Source organism: Lithobates pipiens, unplaced genomic scaffold (assembly GCF_037356315.1).
Source record: "Lithobates pipiens isolate NorthernLeopardFrog02 unplaced genomic scaffold, aLitPip1_a1.2 Scaffold_10, whole genome shotgun sequence".
Lineage (NCBI taxonomy): Eukaryota > Metazoa > Chordata > Amphibia > Anura > Ranidae > Lithobates > Lithobates pipiens.
Window position 1 is genome coordinate 87,420,807 of NW_027507686.1, and position 23,216 is coordinate 87,444,022.

The following is a 23,216-nucleotide window of genomic DNA, read 5'->3' on the forward strand; positions in this document are numbered from 1 at the left end:
GAGAGAGGTTGCAAAGCTTACCTACCGGTACTTATATTAATCTGAATGATCCTAAAGTTGGCAAACTGGCATTGTGATGTGCCCCACACTTTTACTTGAATTCTGTGACATCATTCACTATGCCCTAGTAGTTGATAGGTAGTGCTGTGTCACAGAATGCACAGATCCTGCCTTCTGAACTACAAAGGTGCTGAGGAGGAGTTGCAGGAGGCAGGGAGAGCACAGGAGTCACAGCTTGGGGTATCCTGGAAGTTGTGAAAAGAGAGATAAACAGCTCTTACATCAAGAAAGGAGATTTTTCAAGTAAGCTGATGTTTGATTGCCAAAAATAACTATTGTTTGTACTGCTATCACAATGCTGATGCTATAAAATGAAAGTGTATGCTGTGACCACAGATTTTCTTTAAATAAAAAATGTAATATTAATATTTTTTTCTTCTACTTTAGGATTGTATTTCACAAAAACACACCCACTGTTGTGGAGTACAGAGTTTTCTTAATTCTGTGTAAATGTATTGAGAGCATAGGATCCAAACTGGTATGCACATAAAACATCTGAGCCGAGTTAATCAATCCTGTTGGTGTGTTTTGTTTTTCTAGATTTGAGGTTCTTATAAAGTTCTCTGTTAATTTTGGATTACAGTTGCTCGTGTATTGCTGTAAATACTTAGCAAGCTTTAACAAGATGAGGGGAATCTTGAGATGTTCTTGCAAGAGAAATAGTATAGATGTTGGTGATAAATGTTCCCCAGCCACGACGAAAAGCCCGGTCAATAGTCTAGAAAAAAAAGGAATAAATACGTTTAACATAAAAGAAGATTTACTTCAAAAGCTTCACTGAGACTCAAATTCTCATTATGCAAACAACAAAGTTTAGTGGGAGATAGAAGGCTTCAGAGTGAAAATGTATTAAGACTATGCACAATAAAGTATTTACGGTACATATCCTGAACAGGCCGTAATATCACTTTAACAACCATTTATTCCCCTCCGTAGCTGTGGGCATTGTGGACAAATTAATCTTGAAAATTCATAACAGAAGCACTGAATTAATGTAAAGGAGCACCAAGTGTTTATAAACTGTAAGAAATTGACTGAAACCTGAGTTTATAGTCTTTGAGGATATTTAAGAATGAATTGCTTCACAGTGCACACAACTAGAATGGTCAGGGACAGTTTGGTTCAAAGCTTTACTGTTTGTTTAAGATATGTACACACTTTCATGCAGTATGTTTAATGTATGTATAGCCAAACTTTTTTTTAAATAGAGTAGGACTGGATTAGAACCCCTGTCAAGTTGTATTGCTATCTGTGCCATAGAATCAGCCCCTCTATGTTACTACCTACTGTTTGAGTGGAGGCTCTAAATTGTTTCAATGAGGACTTCTGGTCCTGCGACAACTGTCTAAGAGGAGAATTCCCCCCACATTGTAAAGATGTTGCTTTAGCATCTCGAGGACAGAAAGTGGAGAAATGTTTAGGCTATACATACACTTTAAAAAACTGTACTGCAAATTTGAGATATACAGTGTCTTGAAAAAACTCATACCCCTTGAAGTTTTCCAAATTTTTTCATGTTACAACCAAAAACCTAAATGTATTTTATTGACATTTTATGTGCTAGACCAACACAAAGTGGCACATAATTGTGAAGTGGGAGAAAAATGATAAATGGTTTTCAATTTATTTTTACAAATAAATATTTGAAAAATGTGGTGTGCATTTGTATTCAGCCCCCTTTACTCTGATACACCTAACTAAAATGTAGTGGAACCAATTACCTTCAGAAGTCCCCTAATTAGTAAATAGAGTCCACCTGTGTGTAATTTAATCTCAGTATAACTGCAGCTGTTCTGAGAAGCCTTCAGAGGATTGTTAGAGTACCTTAGTGAGCAAACAGCATCATAAATGCCAAGGAACACACCAGACAGGTCAGGGATAAAGTTGTGAACAAGTTTAAAGCAGGGTCAGGCTATAAAAAAAATCCTAAGATTTGAACACCTCATGGAGCACTGTTCAATCCATCATCTGAAAATGGAAAGAGTATGGCACAACTGCAAACCCACTAAGACATGGCCACCTAAACTTACAGGCCTGGCATGGAGAGCATTAATCAGAGAAGCAGCCAAGAGGTCCATGGTAACTCTGGTGGAGCTGCAGAGATACACAGCTCAGGTGGGAGAATCTGTCAACAGGACAACTATTAGTCGTGCACTTCACAAATCTGGCCTTTATGGAAGAGTGGCAAGAAGAAGGCCATTGTTGAAAGAAAGCCCATTTGCGGTTTGCGAGAAGCCATGTAGGGGACACAAAAACATGGGGAAAAAGGTGCTCAGGTCAGATGAGACCAAAATGTAACTTTTTGGCCTAAAAGCAAAACACTATGTGTGGCTGAAAACTAACACTGCATCACCCTGAACACACTATCCCTACCATGAAACGTGGTGGTGGTAGCATGTTGTGGGGATACTTTTCTTCAGCAGGCACAAGGAAGCTGGTCAGAGTTGATAGAAAGATGAATGGAGCCAAATCCAGGGCAATCTTAGAAGAAAACCTGTTAGAGTCTGCAAAAGTCTTGAGACTGGGGCGGAGGTTAAAGCGGGATTCCGCTGCCGTTTTTTTTTTTTTTACCTGTGTCACTGGTGGGCGATTCCTACGGTGTCTTTGCAGTCACGATCGGAGTCTTTTTAACCCCCGGCGTGATGATTTCATTGCAAAGGAAAACTTTTAAAAAAGCAGTCCGGCGGTTTCCATTTTCACTGTGGGCGTTTGAAGCCCACAGGCATTTACTTCCTGGATGCGATGACGCTGAGCTCCCAGCATCCACCGCATGATGGTGTTTTGTGTGTGTGACGTTGGGGGCTTTCTGACGGCGGCGTGGTGTTGTCCATGGTTGGCGGCGGCAGGCTGGACCGGAACAACTGGTGCTAACCACCTATTATACATTGCCACCCTTTGTTTCTGTGTTTTCTCCATTCAATAGGTATCCTAGCACTTATAGTCCTAGTTTCCCCCTTTCTTTTCATCTCCCATTTATTATCACTTTGTCTGTGTTAGTTAGATTGGGGGATGGTATATATTGGCCACCCCTTCTTCCCCCCCCCCCCTGCTAATTCTACTCACTTTTACACACACTCAACCTACCTCTCTTCACTGCACTTTTTCCCCCCCATATATTTTATACACTACTTGTAGATCTTATTATGTATTTTTCCACCCATTAGGTTTTTACTTACACGCTGATTTCATTCCCATTTGTCAAATGCCCTGGTTGTCCTGGTGGTTGCCTGTGTGTGAATTCTGTGGGCCCTACTGCCGCTGGATGGGCCTCCTCAGCTCCCGTACCGTCTCTTTGGGTGCTTTGTGGCTTCCGATACTGCGCCTACGACTGCATGGTTATGTGTAAGTGACTATTAGGTGGGTTTTTCAACCTCCCTATGTTCCATTATTGCAATTATTAATTTATTACTACTCTGTATTTTCAGACCAATCACGAGCTTGCTCCTGATGAGCGGCAGTAAGCCGCGAAACGCGTAGAGCTACTAGTTGCCGTGTATTCTGGTACCCCAATTTCAACAGCATTGATTTTTGAAATACTGTACAAATCATGTTTTTTTCATTAATTCACTGCAGCAACCAAGAAGTCATAGATTCTTGTAGTTGCCATACTTTATGAATTGTCCATTTTATTATTATTATTGGTTATTTTATGTATATAATTGAGGTGCGCTTTTATAACTTATTCTGTATCTGTCATTACAATATGTATAAAGTGAAATGTTGATGTCAATGATGTGTCTGCCTGCGCACCTCTCCAATATACATGTAATCATGCCTTGCTAGATATAAAACTAATAAATAATCTTTTCAATAGCCATTTTGTCTCTTTTTAACCCCGTACTTCATATAAAGTCCCGCCCAGCTCTTGTTTTTAATTTTTGTCTTACATTTGATAGGGATGGAGGCTATGACCTCATTTAAAGTCCCAAATTTTCCCCTTTCCCTTTCCCCATTATGCGAAGTTCTGGTGTATATGTAGTGTATGTCTAATCCACATACACGTAAACCCTGCTGGAAGACTTTGCTGACCAAAAAGAGCATTTGAACAAGATTACATTTGCATTTGAACATATAGACAGAGACCAGGTCTTCTGGAGCAATGTACTGTGGACTGATGAATCAAAGATAGTGTTGTATGGCCACAGTAACAGTAGAAATGTTTGGTACAGACCAGAGAAGCATTTCAGAAGAAGAACCCTTGACAACATTCATCATTTCAGCTATGAATTCTGCATCATATCAAAATGTGCATGATGAGAAAGAAGTTTATCCAGAAATTGATCTTTCAACATAATGATCCAAGGCACACTACCAAGGATGACTCCAAATGAAGAAACAGAGGACTAGCTCAGTCAAAGCCCTGATTGGAATCATATTGAAATGTTGTGGGGGAATTTGAAACAGACAGCTCATGAACAACAAACATCTTGCAACAGAAGACTTGTGGCTGGCTATGCAAAACACTTAAAGCGATTGCCATCCTTTATAGCATGATACACGGCATAGTGCTTGTGCTGTGTCATTTGTCCCTCTCTAAGCTACATAAAAACCTGATTGATCCTGCCAATTCCAGTGTCCCACTGTCTGTGCTGACCACGGTAATCAGGGCTGCTGAGCCCTGATTAAAAGAAAGAGCGAAAAAAAAGAGCAACATTTTTGAAAAAAAACAATAATTTTTACTTTTTGCTATAATAAATATCCCCAAAAAATCTATAAAAAAAAATTTCTTCCACAGTTTAGACCGATATGTATTCTACTACATATGTTTGGCAAAAAATTGCAATAAGTGTACATTGATTGGTTTGCGCAAAAGTTATAGCATCTACAAAATTGGGGATAGATTTATGGCATTTTTATTATTATTTTTGTTTTCACTAGTAATGGTGGTGACCTGCATTTATCATGATTGTGACATTGTGGCGGACAGATGGGACATTTTTGACACTATTTTGGGACCATTGACATTTATACAGCGATCGGAGCTAAAAATAGCCTCTGATTCCTGTATAGATATCACTGGTAGGGAAGGGGTTAAACACTAGGGGGCAACCAAGGGGTTAAGTGTGTTCCCTGGATGTGTTCTAACTGTAGGGAGGGTGGGCTCACTACAACATGACAGAGATCACTGCTTCCAATGACAGGGAGCAGTAGATCCCTGTCATGTTGCTAGGCAGAACAGTGAAATGCCATGTTTACATCTCCCTGTTTTGTCTCTCCTCCCTGCAATAGCAGGACGCCGGCGAACATCAAGTACACAGGACCCGCAGGCACGCTCCCACAGCGGGCATGCGTGCGCGCCCGCGGGATGGGAATTTCAAAGGGTCGTATGGGTACGCCCTTTTGCCTGCCCATGCCATTCTGCCAATGTAAATCGGCATGCGGCGGTCAGCATGTGGTTAACCATAAGTGAACCATAAGAGAAGAAACATTATTATGTATAACATTATAACTATTATTATTATTACTACTACTATGTATTATTGTGTAGCCCCCTGGTCCTAAACCGGTGCTATCATGTAAATTTAATTTTTGCTGGGCTGTAGGCAGCTCAGATTGATTGTACAGTTTGTCTGATCTTTCCCTAATCTCAATTAAGTTGTGCGTTTCTCGCTGTCACCAGTAGGTGTCACTGGTACCACAGGTCAGTATATGATAGTACAACTATGTTGCGTTATGAATATTTATCTTCCTTCCAGCCAGCCCAGTAGGGGGTTCTTGGCCAGTGGTGAATTCTGGGAGAGGATATATATTTGGGTGGGGCCATGTGCAAGTAGGCCAAGAATCCTGTCTGGGGCCTACTAATTCTGAGGTGGTCCTTAGGCTGTCTTGCCCGGCGTTGAAGAAGCCCAGCCAAATAGAGAAGATCCAGGGGACCCTTGCTGGATAGAGTCAGGATGAAGGCTGGTCTCTCAATAGGGCCTGCTGACTCGTTTGGAGGAGGCACCTACATCTAAAATGTGCTTACAGTGTTGCCAGGTCAGCTTAACGGTTCTGACAATGTGAAGCTGGATCTTGTTCTACAATCTGAAATGTGTTTACAGTATTGCCAGGTCGGTTTACAGGTTCAAGTACTATGAAGCTGTACTTTTTCTGGATCCAAGGAGTCTGTATGTGATCTTCTCCTGGTATCTGAGACCCCTAACCCTCTCTCCTACTACCTTCTTTTTAGGTTCTACATTAAAGCTTTAAAAAGATCAAAAGTGACTGGTGCCCAATTTCTGTTCAAAACTCCCTATTATAGCCCTGGGTAAATGCTAGCTCCCTCCCTGCTTCTAGAAGACCCAGGGGGTGCTACAATTATAATGTATGAGGTTTGAATCTCAATGGCAACATGGGCCAGGTGCACAAGCATGCATATGGCTATCCAGAGACATAGTTACATAGTTATTCAGGTTGATAAACGACAAAAGTCCATCTAGTTCAAACAGAGACACGTCAAGAAGAGCCACCTAGCGTAGAGTACATGTCAGGGTAAACCCGCTGCAGGCTGGTCAACAGTGTGAGAGGTTGGCTCAAAGTGCAATGGAGCAATGTGTTTGTGCCGTACAAGCTGCCAGACGAACATAAAGCAAAAGGCATGGAAACCTCTGGAGATTTCATTACCATGTGTGACCAGGATCCATAATTTCTGAGAACCATGGTCACAGGGGATGAGAACTGGTGCTACTAGTTTGATCCGGAATCCAATCGGCAATTGTTGGAATTGGAGCCTGCAAACTTCTTTCTGTTTCCCCGCCTGAACAGCGTCATGAAAGGCGCACGTTTTGCAGATATGGTGGCAATCCAAGAATGTGTGACAGAGGTCCTGCGATCGATTCTTAAAGAGGCATTTGCTGACAGTTTCCAGAAGCTTTATTAAGGTTTCCAAAAGTGTGTTGTGAAGGATGGCGTTTTTGAAGGCCGATAAAGGTTGTTTTCTGATACCATTCACCAAACTTTTTACTCGCACCTTGTATAAAATGTAGAAACCACAGCCTAATATTAGTTTTAACAATTGCCAATTGTTCTGTGAATGGATGAATACAGTATATGATACCAGGTTCATAGTTCCTGATTTCTTATCTACTTTTAGTGCTACATGTATCCAAGTCCACAGAATCCCTAAATACAAGGTTGTGGGGATATGGGTTGCATCATTTTTAATGTATGTGCAGTTGTTTTGCATATTGTTTGGAGATAAATGCGATACTAGTGGACATACAATATGTAGCTGTCATTTTGTGATGACTACTCTCTTTCAAGTATTGTATTTGTATATACCAAGCCAGCAGTGTTTACATCCATGGCAGTATATACATAGTTTGATTGTGGTTTTCATACAAAATTAAATATACTAATAGTGTATTAGAAATGTATTTAGGATTTTATAACATTACTTAGGAATATCTTCATTGTTGGATGTATACAGTATAGGTATTATAAAGTTTAACCATTTGCTCACTGGAAGGTTTTACCCCTTTACGACCAGACCATTTTTTGCTATTCACCACTGTGCCACTTTAACTGGCAATTTCAAATTAAATCTATGTATTTTTTCTACATACAAATCGAGCTTTCCTTTGGTGATAGTTGATCACCACAGTTTTTTTTTTTATTTATTAATACTATATAAATGCAAAAATGCATAAATGAAAAAAATAAATAAAACATTATTGTAATTGGAAATGTGTTTTAATCAATATACTGTACATGTTTCACTTTGCAAATAAATGGCGTCAAAACAATCTTGTCTTTTGTAAATCAAAAATTATTTTCACGCTCATTCCTTAAATGTGAAACAGTATAGAAAATAAATGATAAAAATCAGTAACATATAATCAAGCTGCACTATCCACATAATATATCTAATGTAGAGATGGGCAAACATCCCAATTTGCGGGTAGCTCGGCGGAATGTTTGCCCACCTAGTGCCCCAAAATGCACTGTGCGCTTCACAGTGCATTCTAGGGCCCTAATTGGATGAAGCCTTGCCCCTGACCACTGTCAAAACCCTGTCTGGACAAAGTGATGATTACTTTCTCCAGTCACAGCTTAGTACTCACCCCACACTATAAAGGCTAACTTCTCATAGCCAGCACTTGTAGTTTGTAGGATTAGAGATAGATAGAGCAGGGTTTAATTTTGCTACAGTGTTTCCCTGAAAGTAAGACCTACCCCGAAAATAAGCCCTAGTTTAACCACTTTCAGACCGGACCATTTTGCTGGTAAATGACCAGAGGTCTTTTTACACTTTGGCACTGCGCTGCTTTAACTGGTAATTGCGCGGTCATGCAATGTTGTACCCAAACGAAATTTGCGTCCTTTTCTTCCCACACATAGAGCTTTCTTTTAAAGGTATTTGACTGACTCTGCGATTTTTATTTTTTGCGATATAAACGTAAAAAGACCGCAAATTTTGAAAAAAAATGATATTTTCTACTTTTTGTTATTAGAAAAATCCAATAAACTCAATTTTAGTCATACATTTAGGCCAAAATGTATTCAGCCACATGTCTTTGGTAAAAAAAAAAGTCAATAACTGTATATTTATTGGTTTGCGCAAAAAAGTTGTCACATCTACAAACTAAGGTACGTTTTCTGGAATTTACGCAGCTTTTAGTTTACGACTGCCTATCTCATTTCTTGAGGTGCTAAAATGGCAGGGCAGTACAAAACCCCCCCAAATGACCCCATTTTGGAAAGTAGACCCCCTAAGGAAATTGATAAGTGGCATGTTGAGCCCATTGAATATTTTATTTTTTTGCCTCAAGCGATTGAATAATGACAAAAAAAAATTATTATTTTTTTTTTACACAAAGTTGTCATTAAATGATATATTGCTCACACATGCTATGGGCATATGTGAAATGACACCCCAAAATAAATTCTGCTGCTTCTCCTGAGTACGGGGATACCACATATGTGGTACTTTTTGGGAGCCTAGCCGTGTACGGGGCCCCGAAAACCAAGCACCGCCTTCAGGCTTTCTAAGGGCGTAAATTTTTGATTTCACTTCTCACTACCTATTACAGTTTTGAAGGCCATAAAATGCCAAGATGGCACAAAACCCCCACAAATTACCCCATTTTAGAAAGTAGACACCCCAAGCTATTTGCTGAGAGGCATGTTGAGTCCATGGAATATTTTATATTTTGCCACAAGTTGCGGGAAAATTACAAACTTTTTTTTTTTTTTTTTTTTTACACAAAGTTGTCACTAAATGATATATTGCTCACACATGCTATGGGCATATGTGAAATGACACCCCAAAATAAATTCTGCTGCTTCTCCTGAGTACGGGGATACCACATATGTGGGACTTTTTGGGAGCCTAGCCGCGTACGGGGCCCCGAAAACCAAGCACCGCCATCAGGCTTTCTAAGGGCGTAAATTTTTGATTTCACTTCTCACTACCTATTACAGTTTTGAAGGCCATAAAATGCCAAGATGGCACAAAACCCCCACAAATGACCCCATTTTAGAAAGTAGACACCCCAAGTTATTTGCTGAGAGGCATGTTGAGTCCATGGAATATTTTATATTTTGCCACAAGTTGCGGGAAAATTACAAACTTTTTTATTTTATTTTATTTTTTCACAAAGTTGTCACTAAATGATATATTGCTCACGCATGCCATGGGCATATGTGAAATGACACCCCAAAATAAATTCTGCTGCTTCTCCTGAGTATGGGGATACCACATATGTGGGACTTTTTGGGAGTCTAGCCGCGTACGGGGCCCCGAAAACCAAGCACCGCCTTCAGGCTTTCTAAGGGCGTTACAGTTTTGAAGGCCATAAAATGCCAAGATGGCACAAACCCCCCCCAAATGACCCCATTTTGGAAAGTAGACACCCCTAAATTTACAGGTACACTAGTGAGACTAGGTAATAAATGGCGGGTGCCCTGAAACTATAAAAAAATAACTAACCAACCAGCGTCACCTGTAACAGTTATATGGTGATCACTGGTGAAAGGGTTAACTAGGGGGCAATCAGGGGGCTTTATGCGGTAGTATATGGGGGTCCCTGGCGCTATAAAAAGCTGCGGCGAACCTAAATACCTACCTGCCTAACTAGCGTCACCTGTGACACTAATACAGCGATCAGAAAAACGATAGCTTATTAGGCTGGGTTCACACTGGAGCGATGCGGGAACGCCACGAATCCGCGGCGGGTTCCCGCATCGCATGCCTCCCGGCGGCAGTTCACACTGCCCTATGCGAACTGCTGGGAGTGTCAGTGAAATGTTAATGACACCCCCAGATCAGTTCGCATATCGCAGTGCGATCTGCAAACTCGGATCGCATGGTGTGAACACCCATGCGATCCGATTCTGCTGCGGACCAAAAAAAGGGTCCCGTGCGAATTTGCGGCGGGTGCGGCGGGTGCGGCGAATGGCTGAACTCGAATCGCAGAGATCGGATGTGATTTGCACTGCAGTGCGGTGCGAATCACATCCGTTCTCATAAACCGCTGCAATGTGAACCCAGCCTTAGTGACACTGGCGACGGGGGGTGATCACGGGGTTAAACCTTTATTGGGGGGGGGTTAGGGGGGTACATTAGAACTAAAGGGGGCTAACCCTAACTGCCCTAACAGTTATTACAGTCACAAATGACACCAATGCAAAAAAAAATAAAAATGCATTGGTGTCACTGTGACTGGGGGGGCAGGGGTAATTGGGGGGTGATTGGGGGGTAAAGGGGGGGTGTGAGTGTGCCTGGCATGTTCTACTGTGAAGTGTCGTGTTGGTGCAACTCACCGATCCTCTCTCCTCGGTGCCGGAACGAAAAATACCGACACGAGGAGAGATTACATCACTTCCTCTGCCTGTGTTTACATTACAGGAGAGGAAGTGATGTCACAAAGGATTTCCATTCATCGGGAGCGATCGCGAGGGGGTGGCCATGAATGAATGGCCGCCCCCTCATCCCGGATCGCTCCCGAACGAATACCGACCGCCGCAGGCACCGTGGGGGGGCCCGATCGGGCCCCCCACCCGTGGGAAGGCAGGGACTTAAATATACGCCCATATGCCTGCCCGTGCCATTCTGTCGCCGTATATCGTCGTGCGGCGGTCGGCAAGTGGTTAAAATGCTTGTAAAATCCTATAATCCACTCTATTACAGTAGTATATGATGTACAATGTGTGTGTTTCTGTAATATAATTGTGGGGGAAGAGAGCTCTGGCAAGTCACAGAAGCACAGAGCGGTGCTATAATGAAGGTATTTGGCACAATTATATTACAAAAACACACACATTGTACATTATATACTATTGTAATAGAGTGGATTATAAGATTTTACAAGCATTTTAACTCTGTTAACACTGGGGATTCCTGTCAGGCCGGGAGAGAGTGGGAGAGAGAAGACAGCACATTACATGGTAAGACCTACCCCGAAAATAAGCCCTACTGTGTCTTTTGTTGCTAAAATTAATATAAGACTCGGGCTTATTTAAGGGGAAACATGGTACTAGCAGTTAGTGTGTTCACTGTTCACTTCTTGTGACACTTAAGTGCAGAGTGTTAGTTTATTGTTAGTACAGTGTGTGAGAGTAGTGTGTCAGTGTAGTGTTTTAGTGTAGTGCAGTGTTTAACACAGCTTTACATACCATTTGACTGAGTGTTGAGTGTTCGTTTAGTGTTAGTATAGTGTTTGAGAATAGTTTGTCAGTGTAGTGTGTTAGTGTAGTGCAGTGCTGCTGTATACTTTTTTTTTTTTTTCGGTTGCTACCTGTTGTTGTTTTTTTGTGTCTTTTTTTTGTCCCCTGCCTGCCCCCCGTGGAAGGCAATGTTGGTAAAGGCAGTCAGCTGCAGAGTCCACTTTACTGTTGACTCATGGGCCAGAAAGCATGGTCAAGGCCAATATATTTAGTTCACAGAAAACTGGGTAACTCTGCTTACAACTACGAAGGATGCAGGACTTGTTTACCGCCATGTCTCTATACAGCTGGTGGTGATGATGCGAGATCTGTTAGCTCCACCCCCTTCATGCCCTCCTCTGCTGGATTGTCCTATGAACCACCAGTACCCTCTAAGCATTCAAGGGGCCATTCAGGCCATTCGGACAGGCAAGGTTGACACATGTGCCATGCCTGGCAAATGTCCTCAATGTATCAGTGCAGCATTTCTTAAACAGGTACTCGGTACTGTAGCCATTTCAGGTGGTAATACACAGCCAGTGTTTAGTTGGCTGCAATTCAGTCAGAATTCCATTTACCCATTAACCTGCCTGATTTGTGACATGCCCCCCAGGTGGAACTCAACTTTGGCAATGCTGCAGCAGCTGCACATGCAGCAGAGGGCCGTCAATGAGTACCTGTATAAGCATGGCACAATGACAGGCTCAGGGAACCTCTGCTTTTTTTTTTACCACACCTATGGCTGCTAATAAAGGATGCATGCACTGTACTGTCACAATTTGAGGAGGAGACAAGGATGGTGAGCTGTGACAATGCATGCATCAGTGACACAATCCCTCTTGTGTTCCTGCTGGAACAGACTCTGCGTGGCACTATGGACAGGTAACTCTCAAGGCCATCTTTATGCAGACACCATTCTTGCGATGCCACAGAACACACAAGAGGAAAGGGAGGAGGAGGATTGTGGCAGTTTTGGAGGCATTGAAGCAGAGGAAAACATACGTAAAACATTAAGAGATGTTTTTTTAGTCCCCAGAAACCTTGGGATTTGTACATGGCTGGGAGGAGGCAGTTCCAGATACTGTAATCCTCAGTGACTCAGAGGACTCTGCTTCTCATGCCTATGCAAACTTGCGGTGCATAGCCATTCTTATTCTTCAAAGCCTGTGAAAGGACCCGAGAATTTGTGGCATCATGGATAAGGATCATTATTGGTTGGCAATGCTTCTTGAGCACCGTTACAAGGGGAAAGTCTTGGTACTCATCCCATCCTCACAAAGGGAGCAGAGGATGAAATATCTTGGGGACACCTTAAAGAGGAGTTCATGTAACCCCATTCCAGATATTGGTAGGTTACAGTCTTATGGAAAAGCTACTTTTGAGGCTTCTGTTTTTCCTCAAATGAGGAGCGGTGGAGAAGGGGGCTTCCTAAGTAATGCATACCAAAATGTATTTAGTCCTAGCCACCCAGGGATGTCAGCTTCAACATCCCATTGGCAGCGTCTGTATCAAATGGTGTAAGATTATCTAGGGGTAAAGACAGACATGGAGAGCTTTCTGGTTGATGATTCATTGGGTTTCTGGGTCATGAGAATAGACCACTGTCCAGAATTTGCCCAGTATGCAATTGAGCTGCTGGCCTGTGTTCGGGGCATTTGGGTTTGCCAGAGGTTTTGTGACAGATAAAAGAGCGTGTCTGTCCACAGACTCCATTGTCTGGCTGACATTTGTAAAAATGAATCAGTCCTAGATTAGCAGCAGCTACCAAGTCTCTGATGCCAATGTCACTGCTTAAGTGTTATTAGGATTGCAAATCTCTTTAAGACTGTCTAGGCTGCCTACCTTTGTGGGTGTTGGTTTTATCTTGAAGTCGTTTTTTGGTATAGGTTTAATGGGCACAATTAAAGGGGTTGCAAAGGTAAATGTTTTTTCACCTTAATGCATTCTATGCATTAAGGTGAAAAAACATCTGACAGTACCGGCGCCCCCAGCCCCCCCGTTTTACTTACCTGGCCCCTCAAAAGTCCAATGACGTGGCGCGCCGGTGGGCGTGTGATACAGCGAGCGGCTATATCTGCTGGCTGTATCACGGGAGGGTGCCTGCAGGTGCTTCTCACCATGCGAAGGAGCTCGCATGAACGTGAGAAGTACCTGCGGGAGAAGGCAGAAACAGCCGCCGAGGGACCCCAGAAGAGCAGGTTCGGGCCACTCTGTGCAAAACAAGCTGCACAGTGGAGGTAAGTATAACATGTTTGTTATTTAAAAAAAATAAAAAAAATACCTTTTTACAGCAAGGCCAATTCTTGCTTTCATCAAGACTAACTCTAGAAAGGTTACTGGGGTGATGGCACTAACAACACCCAATGATCAATTTTTGCAAAAGAGACACCAGACTTGATCTAAAAAAAATTGTAAATCTTGACCTGACTGAACTATATTTTGGCTTCTTCACATTAGGTTTGGTCACTGTGGTACAAAACTTTGATATTTCCATCCACAGTCTGCCAAAGAGACACCAGAATGTATCCAAAAGATCTCTAATCTTGTTCCTTGTGCACTAAAATGTGGCCTCATCATACAGACTGCTTCCCAAGCTGTTTTTTTTATAAATGTCAGTTTTGCTGCAGCAGGTTCTATATATGGTGCAGATGCGCCACTTTACAGGCAGACTAAGGGGACCCCCTAGCACTACATTTAAAGGAATTTTCCATTTTTATTTTTCCACTTTAGGCACCATTAAAATCACTGCTCCTTTAAAAAACATTTTTTTTTACTTTTTTTTCAAGGCAGTCCCCCAGGGCATTGCCCAGCCCCCATACCCTTTTTACGGCCAATACCTTGAATTTAAGCCTTCAAAATGGGGTTAATTTAGATTTTTCCTGTTTGGGTACCATTGACTTCAATGGGGTTTGTCGTTTGCATCTGAGCTTTTGCGATGTTCGAGATTTCTGGTGCGAACCGAACCAAGGGGTGTTTGGTCCATCTCTAATCTAGTGCAAAAACAATGCCACGCTACATTAAAGAATTATATACCAAATATATAAATCTATTTTTAGGTCCCAAATGTTTTCCAAGCGACGGTGACCTACTATCTACCCAAAAGTGAGAAGGTTTAAATTATTATCATCTGTGATAAACCAAAAAGTTCTTATGTGCATCAGTGTCCCAAACATTGGAAACCTCAATCAATGTTTGGTGTATCCCACAGTGCAATATAAACCTTAAAAAGGTTTTCCCCTTTAATCAGCTATCTATGGTAAACTTTGATTCCAATGAAGATTATCCCAAGTTCACACAAATAAACCATATAAGAGAAAAAAGAACTAACAGTACGCAGAGTGGGTTTGATTCTTGAGGCTCACCAGTCCATGCTGTTGCCGGCCAAAAGCTCAAATGCTCCGCTGGATCAAAGCTGTGGCTGTCTTACTTCCTCTAAGGAGATCTGACCTACATGTTATATAGATACATTTCACCATATATGTTAGTAGTAAGAATGTTATAGCTGATCGGTGTACAGTTCACACACATAGCACAAGGCTGTGTTCACACTACGATATGGTTCTTGGGACGGCCCCTACTTCTTTTTCCTAAATACGTGCTTAAATTTGTATTTTCCTGAAACAAAAGAACCACTGTGTTTTGCGCCGACCCACACCACCTAGTGGTCATAGCCTCTCTAACTTCAAGTCCTTTTCTGAAAGATAAGTACTGTGACCCAGCTGGTAATCTTGACACATAGCCCTCTCGCTAGCTGACCTGCCTAAAATACCCACAGTTCTTATACTTTTCAAGAAGAATGCAATAAAGAGGGAGAAGAACTCTTTTTGCAATCAAAAACTCAGTCCAAAAGCGGTTCACCAGTAAAACCAGGGATCTGGCAAAACTAAGTCTCTTCCATGTTCATCCACGGTAGTAATAAAATACACGGCACTGCCTTTATCTGGCCTGCAAATTACCACTTTGTCCGCATAAATGTGCCGACCATAGCTCCAGTGTTGCAGACATCCCAGAAAATGTTCACGCATTTCCCAACAGAATGCCTTCTTACGAAGTGGCTTTGGAACTTTAAGGTAGTCCCAGACATCTTCCGCATACCACTTCTCACGATTTTCCTTAATAATGTCCATGATTTCCCTGGGAACATAATGAAATTCAAGTCCATACTCCGTTGCCACCAGCTTCTTCAGAAGTTTCTGAGACCTGGCAAGTCTCGGCAAATTGAGAGCGGTTCCATCCCCATGGGGTATGCACGAATTCGGGGACTTTTTCATTAGGGCCGTAGCATCCTTTGTAAGCGTTGGTAAGTTTACAGGTCTTGGCAACAATGCACTACTAACAGATGGGGTCTCCGCTTGTGGCGTCGCGTCCCCTGAGGTAAGGGCTAGCCAACCCAAAATGTCAGCTCAGGTAGCGGCCACATCATCCCCACATGCCCATAACAGTTCCTGAGACATTCCGTCAAACAGTTCCTCAACATTCTCAGCTTCAGAAGAGGTACAGGAGGAATCTAAATCAGAGTCTGGTGATTCCTCTATTAACACATAACCCCCTTCAGTCCCTTTCCCCACAAGTTCCCCAGGTTGATTTCTCACAGGTGATCGCTTTCTTCTGATGAGCTGCAACCCGACTGGGATGTGGTCCTTTCTTGCGGTTATGGGAAGGCTTTGATGGACCCACTTTCTCCAGTGCAGGCATGGTAGTAGACGAAGCTATGTCCATAACCTCGGGAGTAGATTCTCTGGCCCGAGAAGAAGCAATGTCCTTGTTTAAGGCACCAGCAATGGTAGATGAAGCTGGAACAGTAGGCCTCACAGCCGGAGCATACATGATAGTCTCCTCGGTTGCCACGCCTGTGGTCCAGTCCATATGATAGGCCCAAGGCGATTCAGTAGGCTTAAAAGCATAGTCCCCGCACCTCCAACAGCGAGCAAACGGCCGAGGACTTGCAATCAGGCCGTCACATCCTCCACAAAGTAAAATCCCCGGCGGTATAGAGTATGAACCGCCCCTGCGGCAGCAGGCGGATTCCCGTGTCAGTCAGTACAGTGGCAGACATCTGTATGCTGGTAGGACCTCTGTCCCATGGTATCCTAGGTCCTGGAACAGACAGCACACCAGGGACATGGAACATAGTTGCAGCATAGTTGCAGCTCAGCAAGCATGACTAATTACACTCTCTTCCTGCGACACACTCATGCGTTGCCTCGTGCTGGAAGACAAAACAGGCGTAGACTCCTCCCACTAGTTCCTCCAGTTGCGCAATTTCGCGGGCTCTGTAGGACTCCTCCCACGCTTACGCACCACAGTGAATGTCTGCCTTAGTAAAGATGGCGCAGTCCAAAAACGTCACCCTCTATTCCAATAAAATCACATGTATGTCTTTCTCTATTGCGGGAGGTAACAGCAAATTCTGGACGAGCCCCCACATGTAGCACTAACCCCCGAAGGAGCTGCTGAATTTTTCTGGGCTTACCAATTACCTCCTGCAGCTCGTACTCGTTGTCCTTGTCTAGGGGTTCCCAGGGTTGAAAACCCAGTAACTGTAGAGACCGACACTTGAATTCCTTGTTAGGATTTTTATTTTTGCATAAAAGAATTGAACAGTCTCTAAGTTGGGAATAGAGGGTATCAGGGTAAAGTTTAGCTCAAGTGCTTGGAACTGCTGACTTCAATAAAAGTCTCTCTCTCTGTACACAATCCAGGGAACAGGCGCCCGCAACTGGACTCTTTAGCTGTTGGATAAATCTTTAAGTTTGGGTTTAGCAGCCAACAGATAGTTCTAGCTTTCAAAGTCTCACACACAGACTTGGTTGGAAACTTAGTTACAACTGGAAGGGTAGAAGTAGGAACTTTTCTTACTGTACCAGAATCTTTCAGCCGGTCTGGCGATACTGTAAGAATTGTGGATTCAATCAATGTCCATGGCAGCTCAGCCTCCAGGTTCTTACCGAACAACCAGCCTTGTGCGTGGCACTCTTACTGAAGAGTCCTCCCCTGGTCACGTGTAGAGTTGCTGGGCCTCTCCACAATCCGAGATGGCACCGGAACACCTTAGAATCCTCCTTCCAGTTACTGCACCTCGAACTAGCCAGTTCTGAGGCTCGGAAACTGATGGATCTGCACCCCAGGCCATGAGGCCCCCGAGGGCTGGTCAGGAGGACCAGGAACACGGAGTCAGCAACAACTTCTGGACCGGAACCCAGAACCACGTGACTTCGGGCACCTTAAGTACCCTTTCCCGGATTACGTAGTGAGACAAACGCGCCCAATGATTGGCTCCGGGATAGAGATTGGTACCCAATGCGTCCAACCAGACTGTGTTCTATAACCTCCCACAGGTTATAGAGTGAGTTCTGCTCACTGATTTTTGCTGGAGAGAAAACTGTACCTGAAGACCTGTAGTGCAAGAATCTCACTACTTTAGCTCAATTTTGTTATTTGGTCTTGAGTTTCCTCCTGATTTCCTGGTGATGGTCATTTCCCCCAACCAGTCACCAAGGGGCCAGTGAAGAAGCAAAGCCACACTAATCTACAAACATGCCAATGTGTGGACCAACACTTGCTCCGTGCACTGTTGATTCTTTCACACCCTGCCTCAATCCTCTGCTTCTTTCATCCACTAGTGCCTTCTCCAAATTCAGGGTCAGGGTGGGTGGAAATTTACATAGGGCTAATTACCCTCACTCTTCACCCATGTGACAGGGTTTGGCCACTCAAGAATTTAGCACTGCATTGTAGAAGGAAATACAGATGATCACATGGTCCTTACCCTGAAGTTGTGGGCATTTCCCAGGGCTCCAGCAGGCCAACATTGGAGAGTGAGTATCACCAGTAGAAGGGGAAAGCTATCAAGTGAACCTGTTGCTTTAGCCTGAAGCTCAGAGGCCCTCAACTCTTACTCTGGGTCACAGGTGTGTCATGCTATGTCACTTTAGGAACTCAATGAGGATGTGCAAGCCAGTGGAATCCATATTACTACATTAACTTTGGTGCTATTCTCAAGCACTCTCACTTTTATCACTATAATATCTAATTAATCCTGCTGTGAATATTGCAAAGGGTCCATTACTACTTAGGGTAAATTTGTTTATGTAATACATTTTTTTTCTTTTAACAACTAAAATTTAAATTAAATCAAACAATACAGGTAAACCAAAGCTTGAGGTTTTGTACTTGCTTTTACTGTCATAATAAGCAAATAGTTTTGTAATTCTATGTAAAATTGTATGTGAAATATATGTTTATATTTAGAAAGTAATTATACCATTTTATTAACAGTCACTTGCGTCACACAACTGTATGTAAAAAGCAGTACATCTCATGCAGTCGATACTGCTGCGTAACAAATGTGGAGTCACAAGGGATGTCACACAATAAAAGATTTGGGAAGTACGGCAGATCACTGACTCACATCTCTGGGGTAGGTCAGTACTAATCATATATGTAATTTGAATTGAATAGATGTCTATAATGTTAGGCACTATTAGATTTGGTTACACAAATGCTGAAAATGGTTTGTCCAAAAGTTCACTTTGAACTGCTATTGCAATTTTTCGTGAACTTTGTCAACTTTAAAACCGGCCATAGCCAAATGATGGCTACAGCGCGGCTTGATAACTCTGGGAGGGCATACTATGATGTCCTCCCAGAATCACGCACCCCCTTGGGCAGGCACAAGGGGCTGTCCATGCCCGTGCCCGTGAGGTTCATGGAACCTGGAAGGTAATCGTGTGAGCAGCGGAGGGAGAATCTGCAGTGTGAGGCTGCATGAGTTTTTTTCCTCTCAAATTGCCAGTGTGCAGCAGTGCCCATCTGTGGCATATATATGCCCCAGAATGCCCATTTGTGCCAGATCTGTTCCCCATATGTGCCCCAGCAGTGCCACATCTGTGCCCAGCAGTGCCACATCAGTGCTCTACAATGCATCAGTGCACATATGTGTCCCATTAGTGCCCCGTCAGTGCCACTAAAGTGCCCAATAGTGCTCATCAGTGCCACCCTATCAGTGGATTCTCATCAGTGCTGTCAGTGCCGTAAAAAATGCATAGAAAAATGCATTTTAATTTTCCTTCCACATTTTCCAAAAACTTGTGTCAAAAATAATGACATGTTCAAAAGACTCATTATGCCTCATAGAATATACATTGGGGTGTTTGGTTTCCAAAATTGGGTCATTTTGTGGGCATTTCCATTGTCCTGTTGCTCCAAGGCCTTCAAAAGTATGATAGGTTGTTAGCAAATGAAATGTGTAATTTGTGTCCCTAGAATGCTCCCTGCATTTTGGGCCTCTGTATGTGGCCAGGCTGTGTAAAAGTCTCACACATGTGGTATCGCCATACTCAGGAGGAGTAGCAGAATGTATTTTGAGGTGTCATTTGTGGTATGCATATGCTGTGTGCGAGAAATAACCTGCTAATATTAATTGTTCATTGTTTCTGTTATAAAATTTTGCAAATGAGTAATTTTTCTTCATAAATTGTGCCCAAAATTTATACTGGTACATATCTTTGTTAAAAATAACCCAAATTAGTGTAAATTATTTGGTCTTTGTGAAAGGTATAGAGTCTACAAGCTACGGTGCCAATCATTGAAAATTGATCACACCTGATGTACTGACGGCCTAACCTAATTTCTTGAGGCCCTAACAAGCCAGGACAGTACAAAAAAACAAAACAAATGACACCTTTTTGGAAATTAGGCTTTCCAAGGTATTTAGTAAGAGGCATAGTGAGTTTTTTGAAGTTGTTATTTTTTCCCACAATTCTTTGCAAAATGAAGATTTTTTTTTTCCACAAAATTTTAATTTTTTTACAAAATTATGAGTCTTTTTTATTTATAGCGCAAAAAATAAAAAACCCAGTGGTGCATAAATACTACGAAAAGATAGCTCTATTCGTGTGAAAAAAAGGACAAAGCTTTTGTGTGGGTACAGCATTGCCCGACAAAATGTGAGATCACTGAAAGCTGAAAACTGGTCTGGTTAGGAAGGTGGTTTAAGTGCCCAGTGGGTAAGTGGTTACAATTAACAAATTTGCTATTCATGCATTTGGCACTTTTTTGTGTGATTTGTAATTTGAGTTAAAGGAAAGCAGACACAGGAGAAACTACTGGGCTAACACTGCTGACATCTGTTTTAGAAAATGTCACTTCCCTGGCTCCCATGCTAATGCTTTTTCTTTTTCACTACTTTCATGTGTTACATGCATGTTACAGGTCTGTTGCTCAGAAGTATTGAAGACAAACAGTGCCAGAAAACTTGCATTTCAGAAGAACAGCAATGGCAGCCACATGACAGGTTTACATTAAGTGACTATAAGAAATAGGATGTACACTCTTATTTTTTCTAATTTCTGATTTTTTTTGTGTGAAAAAAAGCCTAACTGGACAAATATATATATATATATATATATATATATATATATATATATATATATATATATACTGTGAGAAAGGAGGAACTAAGGAATCACATGATTGTTGATTCTAAGGGAGCGTTAAAAATAATTTCCCACTCTAATGTACTAAATATGAGTGGAAACAAAGAAACAAATTGTTCTAGCAAAAAAAAAAAAAAAAAAAATCTATTTTATTGTCTCAAGGTTCACTGAACACTTTTCAACATGTTGATTACTTTATTATGAGCTCAACGTTCAAGCATGCATGACATCACCCTGACCAATTAACATTAAAATATTACATTCCTTTTAAGTACAAAATGATCATTTAAGTCAATTAAGGTTCTAAAATCTTTATTAATTGCTGCTTATATGACAACTAGCTGCCTGTGCTTTCAACATATTTGCCTCTCATTTTATTATATTGATTACAAGATTGAACACATAATAAAACATATTTAACATTATAGGTTGACAAAATGACATAAATACAATGAGTAGAGTGCATTTACAAATTGATACCCCATTTAAACGTGACCTGTAATGTGAACTTGTGTATGTGAGTTTAAGGACACAAATTCAAAAGAACAAAATTACTCTTTAGATGATATACATATGCTTGTTTTGGGAAAATGACTTAATGTTTATTTGTCTTACTCTCTGTGGGCTCTGAGATGCAGAGACAAAAGTACATGAGAATTTACAAAAGAATCTACACTTTTGTCGCATAGGAGAAAAAAGTGTAAGCAACTTACCTTTTTATAATGTTTCATCTTTTTGCCCTTCTGTTTGTCTCCTTCATCTTCTCCTTCTTGGCAGCTTTGTGAGTCACTTGACAATCTTTGCTCATCATAAGAGCTGGATTTATCAGTTTCTTGATTTGAATCTTGAATGCTTTGGTCCAAATGTGTTACTTCTTGGGCTTGGCAGTTAGAAACTGCTTCTGCCTGCCGTGTCTTTGGTAACCGCAGACTTTTTGAACTCCACTTCTTTCTGCAATATTGAAGTTTTGGTGCTTCCAAGATCAAAGGAATTTCTAAGGAAAAGCTATTGTGCTTGTTTCCTGAGCTTTCATTGTGACCATGGTGGTCATCTTGGATTTCCATTTCGTCCAGTCGATCATAAACCCCAGAAGAATCAAGAAATGTTGATGGTTTTGGAGAGCGTGGGATGCGCATGGAATATGCCCTTCTGAATTTATTATTATTCATTGTTGCACTGGAAAGTAGTTAAGATGCGTTAAATATACGCAAAGGTCTTCAGCTGACAATCCAAGATATCCTTCAGCAGTCAGCACAAAGGTTTCATAAGTTTGGAATGAAAGTACAGTTTATTTTCTTACCTTTTTTGATTTGCTGCTTCAACGAATAGAATGTTTTTTCTATAATCAGTTGTTAGCTTGGCTTTATGATGAGTGTTGTAACAGCTTTTCCTTCTTTCAGCGACCGGCACTTGTTGAAGACAGCTTCTTGTAGGCAAATTGTGTTTTATAAGACAGTACACACTGTACTTTACACATCCATCATACCCTAATAAACAGCCTGTATTGTGAAGACGTAAGAAACAAGTAGGATGTGACTTCTTCCTCTAAATTGTTTCTGTCCAGCCTTGTGATTATTACACTGGAATGCTTTATGACTCAGAGTTTTGCTTGCTGGAGCCTGTGCACATATGACTAATGCCACATCTCACTGTTCTCTGAACTACGCTTATCACATGCTGATAGTACTGAGCAAAGGTTGCTAGTGCCAGGAACACAGAGGCAGAGGTCAGAAGGAAAAGTCAGCATTACATGTAGTTGTTTGATGTATAATCCTAAAATGTAAAGACTAGGGAAAAAAAAAATACATATTTGGTACATCTCTGCAACAGATGAATTCTCCTGTGTTGTACCACTTCAAAAAACATTCCATATAAGCTGACACTGAAATCCAAAGTATTGTTGTCAATTCTGCTCTGTTCTCTTATGCTGGATCACAAAAAACCTTCCCTTCTTTTCTTCATAACATATGGGGAGTATGGATGGATGGTGTGTTTGAGTCTAACGTATGTTGCTGAACACACGAACACATGGGGTGCTTGGCGGGAAGTTCACCCACTGATGAGCGCCCCATAATGCACTGTGCTCTCATAGTG

The 23,216-nt window shown here is 41.9% G+C and overlaps 1 protein-coding gene across 1 annotated transcript; it reads right to left on the reverse strand.

Moving 5' to 3' along the window:
- Nucleotides 1–491: 491 nt before the first annotated feature.
- LOC143933688 (uncharacterized) lies at nt 492–22,784 on the reverse strand. Its single transcript, XM_077456673.1, has 3 exons — nt 22,423–22,784; nt 21,836–22,298; nt 492–778 (listed from the first exon to the last, which is right to left on the reverse strand). The coding sequence occupies exons 2-3, from the start codon at nt 22,289–22,291 to the stop codon at nt 668–670; spliced, it is 567 nt and encodes a 188-aa protein (XP_077312799.1). The 5' UTR covers nt 22,292–22,298; nt 22,423–22,784; the 3' UTR covers nt 492–667.
- Nucleotides 22,785–23,216: the final 432 nt, after the last annotated feature.